Source organism: Stenella coeruleoalba (assembly GCF_951394435.1).
Source record: "Stenella coeruleoalba genome assembly, chromosome: 12".
NCBI classification, from domain to species: Eukaryota; Metazoa; Chordata; class Mammalia; order Artiodactyla; family Delphinidae; genus Stenella; species Stenella coeruleoalba.
In genome coordinates, this window is record NC_137158.1 from 65,874,787 (window position 1) to 65,896,322 (window position 21,536).

At 43.6% G+C, this 21,536-nt stretch overlaps 1 protein-coding gene across 2 annotated transcripts in view; it reads left to right on the forward strand.

Annotated features, from left to right (window-relative positions):
* HECA (hdc homolog, cell cycle regulator) overlaps nucleotides 1-21,190 on the forward strand; it is a 40,445-nt gene extending 19,255 nt beyond the window's left edge. Inside the window, exons 1-4 of one of the 2 annotated variants that reach the window (XM_079939022.1) lie at nucleotides 9,906-10,041; nucleotides 10,297-11,337; nucleotides 17,918-18,072; nucleotides 20,862-21,190. In XM_079939022.1, the coding sequence (XP_079795148.1) occupies nucleotides 9,996-10,041; nucleotides 10,297-11,337; nucleotides 17,918-18,072; nucleotides 20,862-21,026 (1,407 nt within the window). In that variant the 5' untranslated portion in view covers nucleotides 9,906-9,995 and the 3' untranslated portion in view covers nucleotides 21,027-21,190. Of the gene's footprint in view, nucleotides 1-9,905; nucleotides 10,042-10,296; nucleotides 11,338-17,917; nucleotides 18,073-20,861 lie in introns of those variants that run through there. The other variant, XM_079939021.1, reaches the window with a different exon arrangement.
* Nucleotides 21,191-21,536: the final 346 nt, after the last annotated feature.

Genomic DNA, 21,536 nt, shown 5'->3' on the forward strand with positions numbered 1-21,536 from the left:
TTTAAAAGTTATATATATATTTGAAGTATAGTTGATTCACAATGTTGTGTTAGTTGCAGGTATACAGCAGAGTGACACCTGAATCACTCTGCTGTATATATGTGTGTGTGTGTGTCTATGTGTGTGTGTATATATATATATATATATACACACACATACGTATGTATGTGTGTATATGTATATACTTTTCAGATTCTTTTCCATTATAGGTTGTTAACAAGATAGTGAATATAGTTCCCTGTGCTATTCAGTAGGACCTTGTTGTTTATTTTTTATATAGTAGTATGCATGGTAGCTTTAAAACAAGCAACCTCGTAGTCACTAGAGGGAGAAGGACAGGTTTGGAGCTTCCCCAAAAGCCCTAGCCCTAGGGAACTCTCACCATTTGACCTGGCTCAGAGGTCACCCAGTGTTCTAAGCCCTCTTAGGCTGTCTGCTGAAAACACTCAGCAGCAATTATTTATCATTGCAACTGCCTGCAGCAGTGATACCAGTTGGAGCAAACAAGAAATGGGTCAAAAAACTTAAAAAGAATGTCTTGGAAGTAGGAGGTCGGTCAGGGACTTTGAGAAGCTCTGGTGTATTCCTGGTGCTCTAGAGGACTGTGCACATGGCAGCGCTCTGAGCATGTCCAGGAAAGACTTGAGGAGGCCCTCATTCTCACCTCTGGCTGACCTTGAGGCTCTGAGTAAGCAGAGAGTAAAGGCTAAGAAAGGTTGTAAACTGTTGAAGCATTGAAGGCTTGCCCAACACACACAGCCCCTTGGCGAAGGATGGGACACTTATTGGTTTAGGGCATTTAAGGAAGTCTCTGTCCAGTTATTAGCTGACCACTAAGCTAACTGAGCAGAAACTTCAGTGGCTACACGTGACGAAAAAATAGAGACTTTACAGAATTAAACGTCACTAAACAAACAGCAGTAACAACAACAGAAGCATATCCTGCAAGGAGAGAGAATCTGATTTTGAGTTGCCACTTTATGTTATTTAAAGTGTCCAGTTTTCAACAAAAAAGTATAAGATACTCAAAGATATAGGAAAGTATGGCTTACAAACTTATTCAACACTTGCAGCCTCTATGTTAGACTCTGAACGGGGCACATAACAGGTGTTTAAAAACGTTATTTGAATTGACTTGTTATTAGCTGATTTTCAGAGACCCCATGTATTTTCTTTCTTCTGTAGTTAAGTGTTTAACCCTAAGACAAACCCTGGTGTTTTTATTACGTCTTCTAAAACAGGGTCTTTATTAAATGATAGCTACTAAAAGAAGCCATACATTTGCCCAAATGAGTGTTTATTAGTATCCTGGAAAATTTGAAGGCTCTTTCTTTAGGTAATTATGTATAATAAACCTGCTAAGAAAACTGACTTATTCAGAGACCAGATCACTTAGAAATATTTCCTATATGAAGTTTATCTGTATAGTTTGAGTTTTTACAGCATTTTGAGAATATAACTATTGTACTGTTTTGCAGATGTCCAGATCTCTAGAGACCTGTAGTCAAATACTCATATTATCCTGTATTTGACTTCTTTATAGTAAAGATTCAGAAGATTTTAGTGTGTCAGACCTAGTAAACTGGTGTTAAGTCTACTTATCAGGATATGCTGATTAAAAAAATCTGGCCTCAAATCCATAATATTTGCAGATGAAAAACCTTTACCATTTTCATGATCAATTGCGACGATGGAAGAAATTCAGGGTTGTCGTGCACTGTATTGATGTTCCCTGATTCATTCCAGGAGCAGAAGGAGGAAAGCAGAAATGCTGATGGCATCACATCTGTGCACAGAGTGGAACAATATATCCTGGTTCCAAATACTCATTTGTGTATATTTTTCTATATTTTTCATCATTCTTTTTTATTCCAGTGTCTGTAAAAAAGATGAAGCAAACCTGCTGGACCCGCAAGCTTCAAAGCCCTGTGTCACTGCAAGGAGAAGATGCTCACTGAATTTGCTTTGATGCTAAGCAGGGGGGCAAGGGATGATTAATATCTTAGAGAATGTGGTCAGAATTCCAAAAGGTGTTGACAGATTCCTGCCGTGGCTAATGCTGAGCTGGCCAGTATTCAAAGAGTGACATGAGGAAGGGCAACCCATAAAGCAAACAGTTGTTTACTGGCAATTGTAATTGCCAAAAGGATGGGTTTACTGTGGATCTCGAGGTTCAAATTTAACTGTTTAAGAACTTGGTTAGCAAAAGCAAGGGTCTTTTGTTGTTGTTCACTGTGGAAATAATATTGCATCTAGAGTAGGCGTGTGCGTGTGTACACGTGCATGTGTATGAAATTACATTGATAAGGTGATATCTAGTTATTCATAGATATGCTCATGTACACATATATATGACCACATGTGCCTTATTTCACTTGGCACCTGGTATAAACTTATTTTTTCTTATATTCTTATATGTGAGTACATGTATCTATGATTAGTTTACCAATGAATATGACTTTTATGATTAAAACAAGTTGTCATTATAACTGCTAATGCCATTAATAAAATCGAGATGACTACAGTAATCTGCTATTCTTGCTATTAAGTTTTTACATTGGCGTTTTTTCAGTAGCCATCCTAGGAAGATGGAGTTGGTTGGATTCTTGTAGTTGTCAGTGGTGATGTGACCCTGCAGCAGGTTCAGATTGTGTGGCCACATCTGTAATACTTGCAATTTCTCAGTTCATTGCTCTCTTTTCTGCCTCTCCCCTTAGAGCTAGTCTCTGCAGTGAACATGGGATTCTCCTTTTCATATTTTCCAGAACTGAATTCCTGGGTTTGCTAGGTGAGGGGGGAGAAGGGGAGAAGGGGAGGTAATTAGGCTGCTGTTGGGAAGAGCTAAGCGGAGGCAAGACTGGGCCCACATGAGGATGACAATGCCCGGAAGAGTCTAGACTTTGTGGGTTAGAGCCCAGGAGAGAGACCCCCCTCCACACACCCCCAGAAGAAGACAAGGCGGGGTGGAGTTGGGGGGGAGTCTGAGCCCACTTCACCATGTATAATTTCACCAGTGAGGCTGGGAGCAGGTGATGGGGGAGGCACCTGCACGGTCCAGGTGGGGCAAGGAGGCCAGAGGGGCCAGGTTGGCTGGCAGAGCCAGCCCGAGATGTGTCTGAGAGAAGCCAGGTGGGCTGGGAACAGTAGAGGCCTGGGTATGCATAGCAGAGTGGGAAGCTGGGCCCAGGGGAAGTGGGTGAGAGGCATGGGCTGTGGGATGGGGGAGAGGCACGGAGCGGGTGAGCAGAGCGGCTCCAGGACCCACCGCTTGTGCCGCAGGCAAGGCAGAGGGGGCAGCCTTTCCTGAAGGTGCTGTATCTGTGGGGCTCCCGGGGTCGTGGGTCAGCACCGGCCTCCCCTCTCACTTTGCACCCTGCTATGGCCGACTTTGGAAAGTGAGAAGGGAGGGGAACACCTGGGCCCCCATCAAGTCCAAATTTTGACACGTATTAGGCAAAGCTGGTTTGAAGGTTATGAGGAGAGGTGGGGAACGGATTTTTGTTTTTTGTTTTTTTGGTTTTTTTTTTTTTTTTTTTTTTTTCGGTACGCGGGCCTCTCACTGCTGTGGCCTCTCCTGTTGCAGAGCACAGGCTCCAGATGCGCAGGCTCAGCGGCCATGGCTCATGGGCCCAGCCACTCTGCAGCATGTGGGATCCTCCGGACCGGGGCACGAACCCGTGTCCCCTGCATCGGCAGGCGGACTCTCAACCACTGCGCCACCAGGGAAGCCCTGGATTTTTGTTTTGATCATTTATAGCCTCCTTCTTCTAAAAATAAAGTGGCTTTCAAAAATACATGTAATACTATAAGAAATAATAAATAAGTGAGAATATTAGTAATAGAGATGATACTGTTGGGAAAAATAAAGGACGTCTTGAGGCTTTACAAGAGGTAGGTCACAAATGTGGCTTTCAGATTTGTAGCACACAGAGGAAAGAGGCAAACAGAAGAAGTGGCCTGCACTACAGTGTCCATCAGATTAACAAATGAAGCAAAACAAAACCAGTGACTTATAAGATGTTATAAAATACTGAGCAATGTCCATGACAATGTCCCTTCATAAATAAAACAAATTTATTAGGCCTGCTCACGTCATTCAAAACAGCCTGTCCAGGGAATAAAACAATGTGGTCCAAGTAACCAACTCTGGGACACCTGGCTTAACTAAGGGATAGCTTTTATCTAACGCAGGGCTCACGCACCCAAATGAATCTAGGGTCCTGGCATATGAGTAAGTATATGAATGGGGCTGGAGTGGAGGCCTGGATGACCCAGAGAGGGCATGATACATCTAAAAGGCACTTAACACTTCATAACAAAAAACCCTGTACTGGTTTAATAAGGCACTGCAGGCCAGACCACCCCACTGGAACTCTGATCTAGAGGAATGTGTGGACATCATCTATGGACTCTTTCTTAAAAATTGTTTCTCTCAGTTGAGCTTTTGGAAGACATTGAACAGCAGTGAGTTATGGATCGTATTCTTTGACAGGTACCTGGTCTGCAGATAACCCATGTTGCCAGTTAATCATGCAGCCATATGTTTTACCTGTTGGACAGACTGAGGGGAGGTGAAGCCATTTGTCTTTAGCTGAGGGCTTTGGGAATCCAGAGGCAAGGGGAGGGGCCAACTCCACTGTGGCCTTTGGTCTCCAGGCACCATTCTGGGTGCATCAAGAGAGAAGTAGGTCAACGTTTTGAGCACACTGTGCTTATAACTTAGGTGGTAAAATGGGAATTACATGTAAAAAATAAGATTTAGGAGTTTTGATTATGGCCATATTTTGAGTATTTGTGCAGGTAAAGGGGAGGCCACTGACAAGGATAATCAAAATCAGGTTCTAGAGTGTTTCAGAGAAGCAAGGAAAATGCTTTAAATTTGGATTATAGTACTTGAGGATGACGTGAGGTCTTTTCTGGAGTCTTTGACAGTGGGATAGTTTAACAACTGGGCAGTCTCTTTGCAGTTATATGCGTGCACACATACGGGCACACATGCACACACTAGTGCACATACACATATGCTTAATCTGGGGTTCTGTTCCCATCCTATGGTATTGTGGTTTGGTTCCGAGGGCTCTTGGACCGACGTCTCCTTCAGGGTGCATGCAGTACATGAAATGCTAGGGTGCTGTGTCGTTCTCCCTGATACAGCACGCTCAAGATCTAAATCTCCAAGCAGGAGAGAAGGCAGGCTGCTAATTTATTTCCTAGTACAGTGTGATCCCATTATATGCGAACTGAATTATGCAAATTTCAACTAATGACACATAAATAATAATAAAAGCTTCACATTATATGGAAAATTTCAACAGACACATTCCCCCAAGTTATGCATCAAGCCATCTCATATTTTCAAAGCCAGCAGGTCAACTGATTTATAAAAATGCTTTGTTACCCAATGTCATTACCTTTTCTTTTAAAGAGAAATACCTACTAACCCTTGGCAATATTATGTGAACTCTTGTTGTTTATAGAACTTTTTCATGGATTTTGGTGACGTTTGTGTTATTATTTTAAAATTAACTTATAATTTAAACCTTTATTATAGCTTTCAAAATATCCAAGTATGCTAATACTGGTACTGAAAAACATCCTGAAAATCTGTAACTTTGGAACAGAAATGTGATAAAACACTATGATATGCCATGCTGTCAATTTATGAGGCACAACTGAGAAATATTAGAGGTAATGCTGATATTAAAAAGCACCAGTAAAGCAAAAATACAGCACACGGCTGCAGATTTATGCATTCTGAGGATGCATTTCCCCACACTCTACCCCCAGACTAGGGGATAATCAGTCTTGAATTATGTAAGTTCTTTAGGAACACATCTCATGAATCAAATACAGCCATGCCTTTTATGAATCCCTGTTATCCAGGCTTGGAAAAGATTGTTTAGGTTGAAAAATACACATAGCAAGATACTTACTTGTCTGACACTGAGTAGAAAATCTTTAAGGGGTTAGAAGAAGTTAATTTTCCTTCTTCTTTAAAACTTGTCAGTAGATATTTAGTGAATTATTTTACGCACACCACCCTGCTTTGTTCGTTGTAGGGAAGCAGAACATTTCTTGCACTTATTTACAGACGGAGAAAGGAGGACGGTCACTTCCTGGTTGTAGCTTTGCTCTAAACACATTCAAAGTCCTTTGGTTTTTCCGTCAGGTAATATAAAGTGATAAAGCTTTTAATAATAATCGCTTACATTTAACTGGTGCTCATTATGTGCTGGACACTGTCCAAACTGCCTTAATAACTCCTTTGATTTTCATGGCAACCCTTTCAGGTAGGTGCTCGCTCTTATTTCTGCCATTTTACAGCTGAGAAGATAGAAGCGCAGGGAGGTTAAGTGACTAGTCAAAGGTCTTAAAACTAACAAGTTTAGAGCTGAGAGTCGATGCAGGCTGGCTGGCTGGCTCCAGAGTCCGTATCCGCAGTCACCATGCTCTGGCCTTGCAGGAAACTCAGCGATGAGGACCCTCTGGTCAGAACCGTCATACCCGGAGGGGAACTTGCTCTGCAAACAAGGGGATGTGTTCCCATGTAAGAAGAATTACTGTATGGAACAGATCCCTGTCGTAAAATAGTTGTTCAGAAACCCTAAAGTTTGCACTTGGTAGCTGGATGCCAAAGGAGGGTAGAATAGATTATGGTAAGTCTGAGGAAGTGAGGGTGAGGGCCAGGCTCTGCCCCAGAGAGAATCCTGTGCTGAGTCTAGAAGGCCTGCTGCGACTCAGGGGCGGAGCAGTGGGCTGTACTCCCCAGTGGCCACCTTCCTCCCCTGCCCCTCCTCCAGCATCCAGTCGCTGCAGAGTCCTAAATCCGACTGGGCCGTACTTGCCTTCAACAAGACGTTTGTTAGGCATGATACAATCTTCACGGTAGTGGGTTTACAATGATGAAAATGAGCGAGTCCCTACCTTAGGCTTTGTCTAGGAAGCCTCATGTGACTTCAGAAGCCCCTCCTCGCCCCTCCACCCCGCCGAACTCCCCATCTTCTTGCGATGCCTGAAACTAAGAGTGGTGAAAACAGTAAATTTCACAGTTGAGAAGCTGAAAATGGCAGTGTCTGCTTTGGGGGGTTCCTGTTAGCGTGGATGAGTGTGTCAGGGGCTTTGGGTTTGTTGGGCAGCCAGTGTAAATGACTACAGTCAGGTCCTTCCCTTTTACTGGGTGGGGGAGGACCGAGGCCTGAGTGGGGAGGAAGGATACAGGATGAGAAAGAGAGTGACAGACATTGCCCAAGTGACGTCAGCCTCATTATCTTATTGTCCAGACTTGAAACTACTTGAGATTTTTGCCCAGAATAAGGTAAGCCCTGATTATTTTCACTTGGGCAGGGAGAAATACAAGCTGAGTATGGAATATTTGGCGGTGAAGCCGTAGAAACAGGTACTGGAGTGTTCCTATACATTTTTTTTCTTTTTTTTTTTTGCGGTACGCGGGCCTCTCACTGTTGTGGCCTCTCCCGTTGCGGAGCACGGGCTCCGGACACGCAGGCTCAGCGGTCATGGCTCACGGGCCCAGCCGCTCCGCAGCATGTGGGATCTTCCCGGACCGGGGCACGAACCCGCGTCCCCTGCATCGGCAGGCGGACTCTCAACCGCTGCGCCACCAGGGAAGCCCTCCTATACATTTTTTAAAACCATGCTGACTTTGTGTAAAGGAACCTTTTCTCATCTTGCTTGTTAGTCAAGCTATCACAGCCCAGACTAATGTCCCAGGGGAGGTGTGTAACACAGGACCTCACTGAATGTGGGATTCCCTTCTTTCCACTTCCCCCTTAAAGGTTTGGTTGTATCAGGTGTTTGTATTCCATTTATACCTTTGTGGGCCTGCTATTCTTAAGAGCTAGGAACTTTGTAAATTTAGAAACAGCTTTCAGGAAACAATCAAATACATTTCTATAATATGGCTAATTTGTTATAGGTGTGATTTTTGAATGCCACCAGTCCTGTTTTTTACAGTTAAAAAAATGTTGGGCTTCCCTGGTGGCGCAGTGGTTGAGAGTCCACCTGCCGATGCAGGAGACACGGGTTCGTGCTCCGGTCCGGGAAGATCCCACATGCCGTGGAGCGGCTAGGCCCGTGAGCCATGGCCGCTGAGCCTGCGCATCTGGAGCCTGTGTTCCGCAGTGGGAGAAGCCACAACAGTAAGAGGCCCACGTACCGCAAAAAAAAAAAAAAAAGTTTCCTATATGTTTCTGTAAATTGTAAGGCTTAGGAATTTGAAAAAGAGGCATGACATTATTCATTTACTTACTTTCTAAACACCTAGTGTGTGAAATGTGAAAATACTTTTAAAAGAAATATCAAGTCCATCTCAGCATTTAAAATTTGGCGTATCGTGAATGCAAAGGTACTGCTAGGTCATTCTTTAAATTTGATTTCCTTAGTCCTGGGTTAATATCACTTTGGTTATTGCCATTACATTACAGAGTCACTGCCTTTGAGGCTGTTCCTCTGAAGGATTAAAGATAAAAGCAACTGAACTTTGTTTAATTGACTAACATTTTAAGATACTAAAGGTGTCTACATTTCAGGTGACTACAGTTAATTTGCCCAGTATACATACCACTCTTCTACTTCTTTTCAGTGTGCTTCCCTGTGCTAGTCTTTCTGCCTAGGATTACAGCCCTCTCTCTTCCTTCTGCTCTGCTTGTCATGTGTGGGTTTCATGTGCCAGTGTCTTTTCGATGCACCTTTATTCAGCACTGGATGTGTGCAAGGCATGAGCCCAGTGGTGCCAGGAGCATAAAGCTGAGTAATAGGCGTCCTTTCCTGAGTCATCACCCGGTGGGGACCAACCACAGTGGGGACTCAAGTAAGGTTCAGTCCAGAACCTTCCTGGGGGTGGGGAGATCAGGATGCAAGGGAAGAGGGGAGTCCTGGCATCTAGAGATGGGTCTTGAAGACTGGGAGGAAGGGGAAGAGGTTTACTACGTGCCAGTCCCTGCTCTAAGCACCACCTGTGTATCTGTATATTTCATCCTTTTAAGAGCCATATAAGGTACATTCAGTTGTTACCTGCATTTTTTACAGAGGAAGCTGACACAAAGAGAAGTAAAGTAACTTGTTCACTGAGCACACAGCTTATCAGTGGTACTGCTGGGGTTCTAACCGAGGTAGTCTGGTTGCAGAGTCCATGCTGTGAATTGCTACACTGGACGGTTGGGGTTTGGAGAAGTGAAGATTAAGCGTTGTGACACCCGGGAGGTAGATGGGGAAGCCACGGTGATCACGGGGATAGACAGGTCAGTTTGGGCCATTTTGCTAAGTTCCTGGAATCCGACACTGAAGGGGATGATTTGTAACATAGCCATAGGCTTTGTGGGTCCCATCATCTCTGCCGCTTCGTCTGGTGGCATGTTGTATTATATGAGGCGAGTCTGTCTGCTTTTCTCTGTGGTGTTCAGTATAACCTAAATCCTGTGATAGTGTTTCGAGGGCCCTTTTGGAGCTACCACCTGAACTTGTTGGTTCAGTGGCTCCATCATATTTCCTAGTTCACTGGAGTGATTCATTTTGTGTGTCTGTTTTTTATAAAGTGAATGGTGTGGGTTTTTAAAAAAAATTTCATTTTATTTATTTTATTTTTGGCTGCACTGGGCCTTTGTTGCTGTGCGCGGGCTTTTCTCTAGTTGTGGCAAGTGGGGGCTACTCTTCGTTGCGGTGCTTGCACTTCTCATTGCAGTGGCTTCTCTGTTGCGGAGCACGGGCTCTAGGCGCATAGGCTCAGTAGTTGCGGCTCGCGGGCTCTAGGGCGCAGGCTCAGTAGTTGTGGCGCACGGGCTTAGTTGCTCTGCAGCATGTGGGATCTTCCTGGACCAGGGCTGGAACCCGTGTCCCCTACATTGGCAGGCGGAATCTTAACTGCTATGCCACCAGGGAAGCCCCAGGAGTGATTCATTTTTAAAAGAACCCTGAAACTGCCTTTCATTACACCCACGTCTCAGGAAGACCTCATACTACACTGTTACAAGTACTGACATATGGCTAATTGCACTGTGAAGGATTTGGACTTTTTGAAGCTTACTGGTATGTTTTTCAGCAGAGAACGGATAATCAGAAAATAAATTCCCTTGGTACAACATCACACCAGAAGAAAATGGTGAATGTTTTTGAACCCTGTCTGGTGTTATTCCAGTAGTAGAAATCTCCACACCAGAAAAATCGTACCTTTGGCGTGAATGGGCTAAGGTGGGATGGTAGCTTTGACCTCACACTTGGCCGTGGGCTGGAATCCCACAGCCCGCTAGCTGACTTTCTCTCTCTCTCTCTGTTTCTCCCCAGAAGCCCCTTGTGCCACGCCGCTGATCTGCAGCTTCGGGAGGCCGGTTGACCTGGAGAAGGACGACTACCAGAAGGTGGTGTGCAACAACGAGCACTGCCCTCACAGCACCTGGATGCACCTGCAGTGCTTCTACGAGTGGGAGAGCAGCATCCTGGTCCAGTTCAACTGCATCGGCCGGGCCCGCAGCTGGAACGAGAAGCAGTGCCGCCAGAACATGTGGACCAAGAAGGGCTACGACCTGGCCTTCCGCTTCTGCTCCTGCCGCTGCGGCCAGGGCCACTTGAAGAAGGACACGGACTGGTACCAGGTGAAGCGGATGCAGGATGAGAAAAAGAAGAAGTCGGGGTCGGAGAGGAACACCGGGAGGCCCCCCGGTGAGGCGGCGGAGGAGGCCAAGAAGTGCCGGCCGCCCACTAAGCCCCAGAAAGGCCTGAGCCACGACCTGCCCCGCCGGCATTCCATGGACCGGCAGAACTCCCAGGAGAAGGGCGGCGGGGCCGCAGCCTACGGGGCGCGCTCCCCCTGCGGCTCCCCGGGCCAGTCCCCGCCCACCGGCTACTCCATCCTCTCCCCCGCCCACTTCAGCGGCCCCCGCTCCTCCAGGTACCTCGGGGAGTTCCTAAAGAACGCCATCCACCTGGAGCCTCACAAAAAGGCCCTGGCGGGGGGCCACGTGTTCCGAAACGCCCACTTTGACTACAGTCCGGCCGGGTTGTCAGTTCACAGGGGGGGCCACTTCGACGCGCCCGTGCAGTTCCTGCGGCGCCTGGACCTGTCCGAGCTCCTCACTCACATCCCCCGGCACAAGCTGAACACTTTCCACGTGCGGGTGGAGGACGATGCCCAGATGGGCCAGGGCGAGGATCTGCGGAAGTTCATCCTCGCGGCCCTCAGCGCCAGCCACAGGAACGTGGTGAACTGTGCCCTGTGCCACCGGGCACTCCCGGTGTTCGAGCAGTTCCCGCTGGTGGACGGAACTCTGTTCTTAAGCCCCTCGAGACACGATGAGATCGAATACGATGTTCCCTGTCACCTCCAAGGTACAGGTGTTCGCTCACCTTGCCTGTTTTCTGTTTGTGAGAAGTGAAAAGCCAACAAGAAGGGATGGCTCTGTTGGGGCTTAATTTTAACTGATGACGTGTTTTTGTTCTAGTCAGGAGCTAGCTAACTTTTGAATGTTTCAGCTCTGCCCAGTGAGGTGGTGTCCTTTCCTCTGATGTCACACTATACCAAGTACAGTGGTCCTGGTGGGTAATTTTATGTTTCTGTCTTGCTGTAATTTGAAGAGAGGATTCAGGTGTATAGTTTTTCGTAATTGGGAGGAACTTTAGAGAAGGAGTTGCATAAAAATGTTTCACTTGCTATAAAGTAGGTGCCTTTGAAACCTATGTTACTGTGCCCAGCAAGCTGTGTATTCTCTCTGATCCTTGTAAACATAACACAGCGAGGGAAGGGTCAATGTGTTTTTAGATTAGTTGAATTAATCTTGAAATGTATGAAAGGTGAGACTTTCTTGATAGCAGCAAAAGGAAAATGAAAGCTCAGATATTACCCTGGTGGAGAGGCGTGGGGAGCTTCTTACTATTAGCGCTGTGGATGACGTACAAAGACTGGGACATTTCAGCCAGAAAATGAATAACGGGGTGGGTCAGTTGACAGAGAAATCTGTCAATTCATGTAAAACTACTGAATTTATATAAATATGGGATCCATGACATATAACCCGTTTATAACTTTAAAAGTGTGCTTTAAAAGCCTATAGTAAAAATGATATATCCCCACCTATCTTCTTCCCACCCACCCCTGCTGTCTCACTTCTCAGAGTGAGACACTTTCAAATCTTAACTGATTCTTCAGGTTTTTACCATCATAATTTTAAAGCTGCTATCTTCATTCTCCGATTTTACATATTACCTCTAGATTTACTTTTAAGGTGGATGATGGTTCATGCTTTCTTGCATCTTCCCCTTTCTCTCAGGATAATCCATCACAATTCTTAGTTAAATCCTTAATGATTTTGTTACTATGAGTATATAAATATTTAGTGCTGAGCCAAGAAGTATAGATGTATTTCCTATTTAGAGAACTGTATGTTCTGGGACTCCTTTTGTTTTTATCAAAGTTAATAATTGCTTCACATTTTCATTTGCTTAGCCTTTTTTTTGAAGCTTTGGCTGGTGCTTCTAACTCTCCAGCAGCTCTACAAACCACCTTTCAAAAACATGTCCACATACCTGTCAAACATTTTTATGAATTATTTTCTAGAAATTTCTTTCATGGAGCCTTTCATCTTCCTGCTCCTGTCTGTCCTGCTGCACTTAATGCCTGCTGTACTACATAGCTGTCCTTCTAGGAATTTTTTCATCTCTTTCCTATTTTTTATCTTCTGTTGCCTAGATCCCATACTCTCTTTTTTCTTGGTAAATTTCCTCAGTTTGTTAAGAAGCATCCCCTAGGAGCTTTCTGAGAAAGGAAGCATGGGAATAGATGTTTTGAGTTTTTGAAAGTCTGGTAGTATCTTGATTCTATCTTCACACTTCCAAGTTATAATTATTTTCCCTTTGGAATATTTTCCCATAGTCTTCCAAGCTATAATTATTTTCCCTTTGGAATTTTGAAGGCATTACTTCACTGTCTCCTGTCTTCCAGTGTTGCTACTGAGAAATCTAATATTATTCTTATTCCTGGCCCTTTATTTCTCCTTCCCATCCTCCAAAGGTTTTTAGATTTTCTCTAGTATTCTGAAGTTTCACCATGATGTCTTTTTTTCCATTTGTTGGGCAGGATGCTTTCTTGGCTTTTTGATTTTGTAAACTTATAGTCTTCAATTTGGGGAAATTTTCTTTTGATTTATTTCTTTGATGATTTCCTCCCATTTTCATTTTTTCTTTCTTTCTTTCTTTCTTTCTTCCTTCCTTCCTTCCTTCCTTCCCTCCCTTCCTTCCCTCCCTCCCTCCCTTCTTTCCTTCCTTCCCTCCTTTCTTTCTTTCTTCTCTGTAGAACAGTTAATCAGATGTTGGACCTCTTAGATTGATCCTTTTTTTTTTTTTTTTTTGAGGAGGGGGGAGATCCTTTATTATGTATATTTTTGGCCCTGTTCATCTCTTTATCTTTATTCTGCTTTCTGGAAGATTTCTCTGATTTTATATTCCAGTATTTTTACTGAGTTTAAGATTTTCTGTTATCTATTATATTTGTAATTTCCAAAAGTTCTTTTTAATAGCATCCTGCTCTTGTTTCATGCATGCTATTTCTGTTTCATCTTTCTCAGCAGGGGAAGGGAGCTGAATTTGCGAGGGGTGGTCTCATTCATTTTCTAGAGTTTTGCCTACTGTGCTGTGTCTTTTAGCCTTTGTTATAGGGCAAGCCACTCTAAAACTTAGTGGTGTAAAACAGTGATGATTTATAATTTCTCACAATTCTATGAGTTGGTTGGTTAGGATGGCCTCTCACACATGTCTAGCAGTTGACAGTCTGGTTGGCCTTGGGAGCCTCCGCTAGAATGGCTTATCCCTGTTTATATATCCTTTCATCTGCCGGTAGACTAGCCTGGGCTTTTTCACATGGTGTTCTCAGGATAGCATTAAAGATGGTGAGAATGGAGCTGCATGGCCTCTCTCTCTTGAGGCTTAAGCTTGGGACTGAGTAACATCACTTCCATCACATTCTGTTCTTCAAAAAAATAAGTTGTAAGGCTATCCCAGATTCAGGGGATGATTCAACAGACTCTGCTTCTTGATGAAAAAAGTTGTATAGAATGTGTGGTTATTTAGTAATTTGTTATACCCCACGCTTTCTCTTTCAGCACCTCATCTCAACCTCCCCTGTGCTTGTTTTCCAGTTTCAGAGCTAAACCATTTATTACTTCTCCATCTAATTTCTGATCTCATATTCAGGTTTGCAAGTACCTCATAGTTTCATGGAAGATGGAATTTGTATTTTGTTACTTGTACTTTATCCTGCGTGGGGATAATTTTAGAGGGAAGTAGATGGAAACATCTTCACTTCACCATTTTATGATTGGAAATATTCTTTATGAAGATGAATGAGGGTACAAGGGTACAGGGTACATGAGAGGAGAGTTGTCCTTTTTCTATTCATGATGGACAAATCCTTTTCATTTAGTCTGTTCACCAATCAATCAAACTTATGAATTGCATACTTGTACTGGGTACTATCAGTCCTTGCCACTCATCAGTCTATAATCTTAGGATATAAGATGCATTTGCGAAAGTGTAACTAACTTTACCAGGCCTAAGGCACTAGTACCACCTTTGGAACTGGTATCGCCTGGATATTATGTACGTGAAGCAACCTGTCGTTTCCAAAGAGGAAGGGGACACTTTGGCCTGGGTAGTCAAAGGAGGTAATGTGAAGGCAGATGTCAAGAGGGGCACTGGACTTTGATAAGTACACGGTCTAACTACACTGGGGGTTTGTTGATAAGGAGTAATGTAAGCAAAGGAATAGTTGTTCATAAAAAGGTCAGGAGACAGTGAGAGAACCGAAGAGCACCATCTGGTTGGAGCAGAGGTTCTAGAGTAGGAAATGAGTAAGGTAGGTGGAGAACAGATTGTGGGTCCTTTCAAGCCATAACAAAGAGCTTTGCCATATTGATGAATTGAAGGGTTTAACAATTTTTTTTTTTAAAGCCAATGGTTGCTTGGGGGAAAAGTTGTTTTAAAGGGGTGGAAGCTATACAGTTGAAACTGAAATCTGTATTCTAGATGCAAGGAGAAGAGAGACAGCTGGGTGGTGATGGTGGGGATTGAAAGGTGGGAACAGCTGTAAGAGATTATATTAAAGGGAAGATCACAGCTTTGGAGACAGCTTTACTCTACGGGATAAAGATGCGTCCTTGTTGGCTCGCTTTGGCTCTAGACCAGGTAAACAGTATTGTCACGAACAGGAGAAGAGAAAGTTGGGGAAGGGACCTGATCTTAGAGGAAGGAAGATGGGGTACTTGTGTGTATTGGGTTTGAAGAGATGTTGGAACTTTTGAGTGGAGGTGTCTTTCACAAGCGCTATTAGAAATAAATATTTAGGATGAACACTGAAGCTTATTTTATAAAATTAGTGGGTAAAAGAGTGGAAGAGGCCTTGAATGGGGAGAAAAGAGAAAGAAAAGGAGGAGTATATGACAGAGCCCAGGACCAGATCTTAAGGGTACCCATCAGAGTGGATGGAGAAAGGTAAAAATTAGACAGGCCTAAGAATTCTGTGTATGTGTGTGTGTGTGTACACACCTAAGTACGTACACACATTATCCAAATAGATAATGGATGCGTTAGGTGTGCACTACAGAAGTCTTGAGAAGTTTAACTGTTGACGATAAAATCTGAGGATCTGGTTGTTTTATCAGCACCAGACAAGTCAATGCCGTAAGTGGGGCCTTGGCATATGTCCGTGTTTTTATTGCCACATCTAGAAGTCCATGCCATCTTCTTTTATAACAAGCCAGTGTCAATAACTTCTTCCATCACAGAGTTTCAACCATGTATTCCTTAAAGCATTTTCAGTTCCAGTAGGAAGGCACATTCCAGGCCACAGGATTCCAGGCTGCAGTTGATTACACGCTGCTGAAATAATGTGTAATTTCCAGTGGTGGGCCGTGTGGATCGTCATTCCCTTGCTCTGGGCCCTTTCCCCCTCAGTGCCCTCCCCAGCCTCCAGCTCCAGCCTCTCTTCCCTCATTTTTCCAGAAGAAGATGTTTTTGTTTGGTTTTAATAATTTATTAAGGTTGATCGAGTTAGGAATTTCTTTTGGTACAATAGTTCTTTACCACTTAGAACCGTAGGTAATTATTCTCTCAGAAATCTGCTTTTTGTTTGAACTCACAACCCTAGAATTTAGAAATTTTAAATTCTCAGTATTTAGGACAATATATAACAGTAACTGAAACAAATTTCCAGCCAGGAATTCCCGTGATGTAGCCTGGAGGTTGAGTCAGACAAGTCTGGACTTTGCTATTTATTATCTTTTTGAGCTCGGGCAAGCTATTCCAGCTCTCTAAGCTTCAGTTCCTCCTATCTGAAGTGGGAATAACAGTAACGCCTACTTTAGAGGGTTGGTTGTGAGGGTTAAATGAAAGGATTCACGTAGCCTCCTAGCACAGTGTCAGATCCTTGGTAAGCACTCAGTGAAAGTTCCCTGTCAACTTCATCATCATGGTCATTGCTACCAACATGTGACTTCTCCGTCTGTCCCTGTCCCCACCCTTCTTAGCAGCCACCTTGATGTCTTTGAATGTTTGAGATCTGCAGTGTTTGAGAACTCCGTCTAGGACGGAGATTGGAAATGAAGCCTTTTCCAGTGGCTGCTAGATATTGAAATGACATCCTGAAATGCCCCAGGCCACTCTGAGTGTGAGATTGTTTTATTTTCAGTGCCCTACAACAGAGGTGGGCAGTATTGTAAGAAGCTCTTGTCACCCTTCCCATGTTTTGGCATAGAGACCTCCAAGGTTTTAACGTCTTAGGCTGTTAATATATCGCATCCATTCATGTAATGTACAATTATGGAGTGCTTTCCGCGTTCCAGATATTGTGCAAGACACTGAGCCTTCAAGGAGGGCATAGTTCCTGCCCTCAGGGAGAGGGAGAGAGAGTCTCGTAAATGAATGAAATGAAAGATTTCCCTGTGAGTACTGTATACCCCTTTCTAATGTGTAAGGAGCAGGCTGGTCCTTAACCACTGAAAATATGAAGAGCATGGTCTGGCTGGTGGCAACGAGCAGCACACTCTGAATAAGAAGTCACTTAGGAGTATGTATTCTGCTGCTGGTAGTTTTTTATCACAGTGGGATCCCGATCCCCACATAGAGAGCAGTGTTATTGTTGTTACACATTGCCCAGACAGATGCTGGACATTCCAGCTTTTCCCCGATTTGAACCTGAACCCTTCCATATAAACTAGCGTGACATCTTTCCTTTACAAGCGTTAGATATTGATAAATAGTGGAGGAATGGGCTTATGACTTTCAGGAGCCCAGTAAATAACAAGACATTGAACTCCTCTGAAAAGAAAAACAAAACACACACAAGTAAGATACAATTCTGGTTCCTAAATTGGATGTGGTGATGGATGAGCAATTTTGGAGACAAGAACAGTTAACATGGTAATTCTGACTATGGTGTAATTCTGGGCTACCAATACCAAGACAGACTTTGGACTTTTTCATGATGGGACTTGTTGATGGATGAGAGCCCATGAACACAGACCAACATTGCTGGTTCAGCCTCCATAATCCACAGTAGATCTCTGAGCAGAAAGTCCTGCATGATCACAGCTGCTTTTGAGCATCTGTGGCTTGGTCATTTTGAGTTTGGACGTCCGTATTATAAACCTGGCAGCACTTTTCAGAAAAATGAATTGAAGCAGGTATTTAATAAGATTGAACTTAAAGTATGTGTCCCATTGACAATAGTTAGTAATCCATCATTATTGTAAAAGGACAACTTGGGAATATATGATAAATATCATCTATTTTGTTTTATATATTTATTCAAATGATAAAGTTTTGCTTATAACTGTTAGATGAGCCATTGTTTTAATCCCCTTTGGTGACAAAAGGTGATTTCTTGGCCAGCCACTCTCAGCATCGTGTCTTCTGTGTACAGGGAGGCTCATGCATCTGTACGCAGTGTGCGTGGACTGCCTGGAAGGGGTTCACAAGATCATCTGCATCAAGTGTAAGTCGCGGTGGGATGGCAGCTGGCACCAGCTGGGCACCATGTACACCTATGACATCCTGGCCGCCTCTCCATGTTGTCAGGTTGGTATTTACCCCTCCGAGCGAGTAGTGGGTGCTCTCAGGCTTCTGTCCCCAGATGAATGCAGAGGAGTTAGAGGCAGCACTGCGGTTATGTTGGAGGAGGTGGGAGGGTGTGGAGAACATGCTTCAGGAGTGAGCAGCCGTGCGACTCCCCAGAGTCCAGCAGTGACGGTTGATTTACTGCAGCACGGTGCTGCTGTGACTGGAATACTAGGCAGTCATTAAAAGGGATCTTGTAATTATGTGGGAAATATCTTCAGTATTTTAAGTCAAAAAAAGCCACCTTTAAATGGCAGAATAACATGCTTCCATTTGTAAAAAGTGAACATGAAAAGGAACCCGCTAGCCTATTACCAGAGGTTGTCTCTGGGTTGTGGGGTGCTGAGTGGTTCCTTTAGTTTTCTTTTTGCTTACTTATATTTTTTAATGTTTTATATGATTAACATAGTTTCTAGTAAGAAAAAGTTGTCATTTAAAAGGAAAGAAGAAAGTTTCACTTTCTTTAATAGACAGGATTTTCTTTTTGTTTCCTTTCTGTGGGACAGTGCAGTTATCCAGGAACTGCCTGCCCTGTCAGGTGTTTGAGGTTGACTTGAAAGATTTGTAGTCCTTAAAGCTCTGCTAAGGGGGGGCATCTTCTGATGCTAAGAAAGCATCTGAACTTTAGCTGTCATGAGGAAAAGAGGGAAGTATTAACATTGGAAAATGCCTTACATAAGTCCACAGAAACACAGGAGACAAAACAAAATCCTTGGAAGTATCTTGATTTATTTCCAAGTGCTTTGGAAAAGAAAACACTTGTTATATAATTCTTTGATATTCATGGATTGGAGGGGTATTTTCCTTCCCTCTTAAGTGGCTAAGTCTTTAATATAAATACCTGATAAACATTTCATTAGTTTTATTACACAGTTTTATATCTTTAGCATTATGGTTTGACTTTTATAAAGAGAATATCCTTACCATTATTAGTTTATTCAGAAGATAAGCTGTGTTGGTTGAATTAAAAGGTTGGCACAGTTGGTATTTCAGCTATGCTGTGTCTGTACTAGTGATCTTAGAAGAGAAATATGGTCGTGAGAGACCTGAATGGCCATCTGTAGCCTGTCGTTTGATTCCAGATAGGATTGACTCCTTTACGCTATTCTCATACATGGACCACATTTCCATTTAAAACTTAGCCTTGGAAGTGAGATATCATCGTCTTTTAGTTATTCACTGTAGCATTTTATAATACCCGCTGTTCCTTGATGCCAGCTCTTGAAATGAGAGGAACAAAAGGAAGGGATGCCTCTCTCCCACACACACCAGACAGGGTTATCTTTTAAAGAAGCAAGGAAGTGAAAGGATGTGTGGGCCTGTAACTCATAGAGTGTTAGCACAGGAAAAGACTCGTATTTTCCACGTACAGTGGAGGCCTAAACAATTAGAATGTTTTTCCCAGGTCTACCCACACGTGTCACAGCCGTGACCACAGCCTGTCACTCCCAGTCTGGTGCTCTTTCTACTCCACCACTGAAAGGCACTGGGGTTATTTCCTCATCTTCAGGGAGAAAAGCAGAATGGCATCCTGCCACACCCAGCCTGCTGTTCCTCACTATATATTTCTTCCTTAAAACAATTTAAGCCCAAACACTTCTTTTCTGGCCCCTTCCTGAAATGGAAAACAGGTTTGATTACTTTTGGCTTAAAAACATATCAATTAACTATGTTCACTGAGAAGGTGCAAGTGTTAGACACTATTAAGGCATCAAGGAGTGTCTTCCGATAAGACTTCGAGACCAAAGTAAGCAGGGATTCATCATTAGAAAGGAGTAATAGGTTAAAGAGAGCGGTTTGCTTAGAATCTCACTTTTAATATTGTTCAGAGAGATTAGTCAGTTAAAAGGGCGTTTTTCTCAGGTTACAGAAAGGTAGTCCGTGTAATGGCTAAGAGGGCAGGCTCTGGAGTAAGCTACTGTGGTTCAGATCTCAGCCTTTCTGCTTTATCACCATGTGCCTCAGTTCCATCATCTAAAATTCATGTACTACTACCTACCTACAGGAGCGTTTTGAGGACAGAATTAGATGATACTTCTCTCTTACCTTTTTAGAATGAGTCTGAATTGAGAGTCTGTTATAATTTCTGGTTATTCACTGAAGTCCTTGGACCTATTGCTGAAAGCTTGGGTCTTGTGCTGTTAGAGGGAGGCTGGGGCATGAATAAAGGTACAGTGTGCTCGCAGGTTCCAGAAGCCTCAGGGTAAAGGTGGCCCTTATTCCTGGATCCTCAATTTTACTAGAGTATTTTAGGGAAATTTTATTTTTACCCCAAAGAAAACAGAAATGTAGTAACCAGTAGAATGAAAAATGTATATGTGTTTTAAAAATAAACAAAAAAAATCTTCAAAGAAATTTCATGCAGATTTGGATGAGGGAAGTTGGTTTCAGTCACTTTTTAAAATCCAGGGGGCAGAGATTTCCAATTGTTAGGGGAACTTTACCGGAGAAGTTTAGGTAGTACAAGTTGAGAATTTTCTTCCCACCAGTAGTAGTAATTACTAGCAGTGCTGCACATCGGGAGAGAAGAGTCATTAATCTGTCAGGCTGATGGGTGAATATTTGAGTGTATATCTCATGCTTATCTGATGCTCTGCGTACCCTGTTTTGGGTAATAAAAGGGATGCTTTACTAAACTCTTGATCAGTTTCCCAGGTAGAGCAGTCTCACGTTTTCGTTGGTTTGACGTTGGCAGCGCTGGGAGGTAGAGGGGTACTGTGGCTCACGGCATCTTGTGTTCCCCCCCCCAGGCCCGCCTGAACTGTAAGCACTGCGGGAAGCCAGTGATCGACGTGCGGATTGGGATGCAGTACTTCTCCGAGTACAGCAACGTCCAGCAGTGTCCACACTGTGGCAACCTGGACTACCATTTCGTGAAGCCATTTTCCTCCTTCAAAGTTCTCGAAGCTTATTGATGAAAGCTTTGCTTTAGTAATAGCTATTTTATTGATATTATTACTTTATTACATATCTTTTCTAGGGAAGCCTTCTGTGACATTCATTTCTTTTCTAATTGAAAGGAGAGTTCCTTTGTGTATGTGTGCCACTAAAAGGGGGGCTGCCCCTTGCCTTCTCTTGACTCCCGAGTGTTAGTCTGTGGTCATGACCAGAGCCCAGCCGGTACTCCTGTGAGCTTGGCGGAGCGGTTAACTATCACTAAGAGTCTCTCGGGCAGCTTTTAGGGTGGTGGGGAAGATGGGGTGAATCTAGGAAAGGGATTATGTGGTCGTAAACTGAGAGCACGGTAGGAGTTGGGAAGAAACTCTTACTAAAATGTTAACTGTCTAAAGACCCACTTTTAGATCTTCTCTGGGCCTTGGGAAAAACATGTGACAAGTGAATGTAATCTGTGCCTGGAGAGCTGATGGTGTGTTTGTCCACCTTGGTTTGGCGTTCCGCAGTGCATGCTGGCCTGCAGTTTCCCC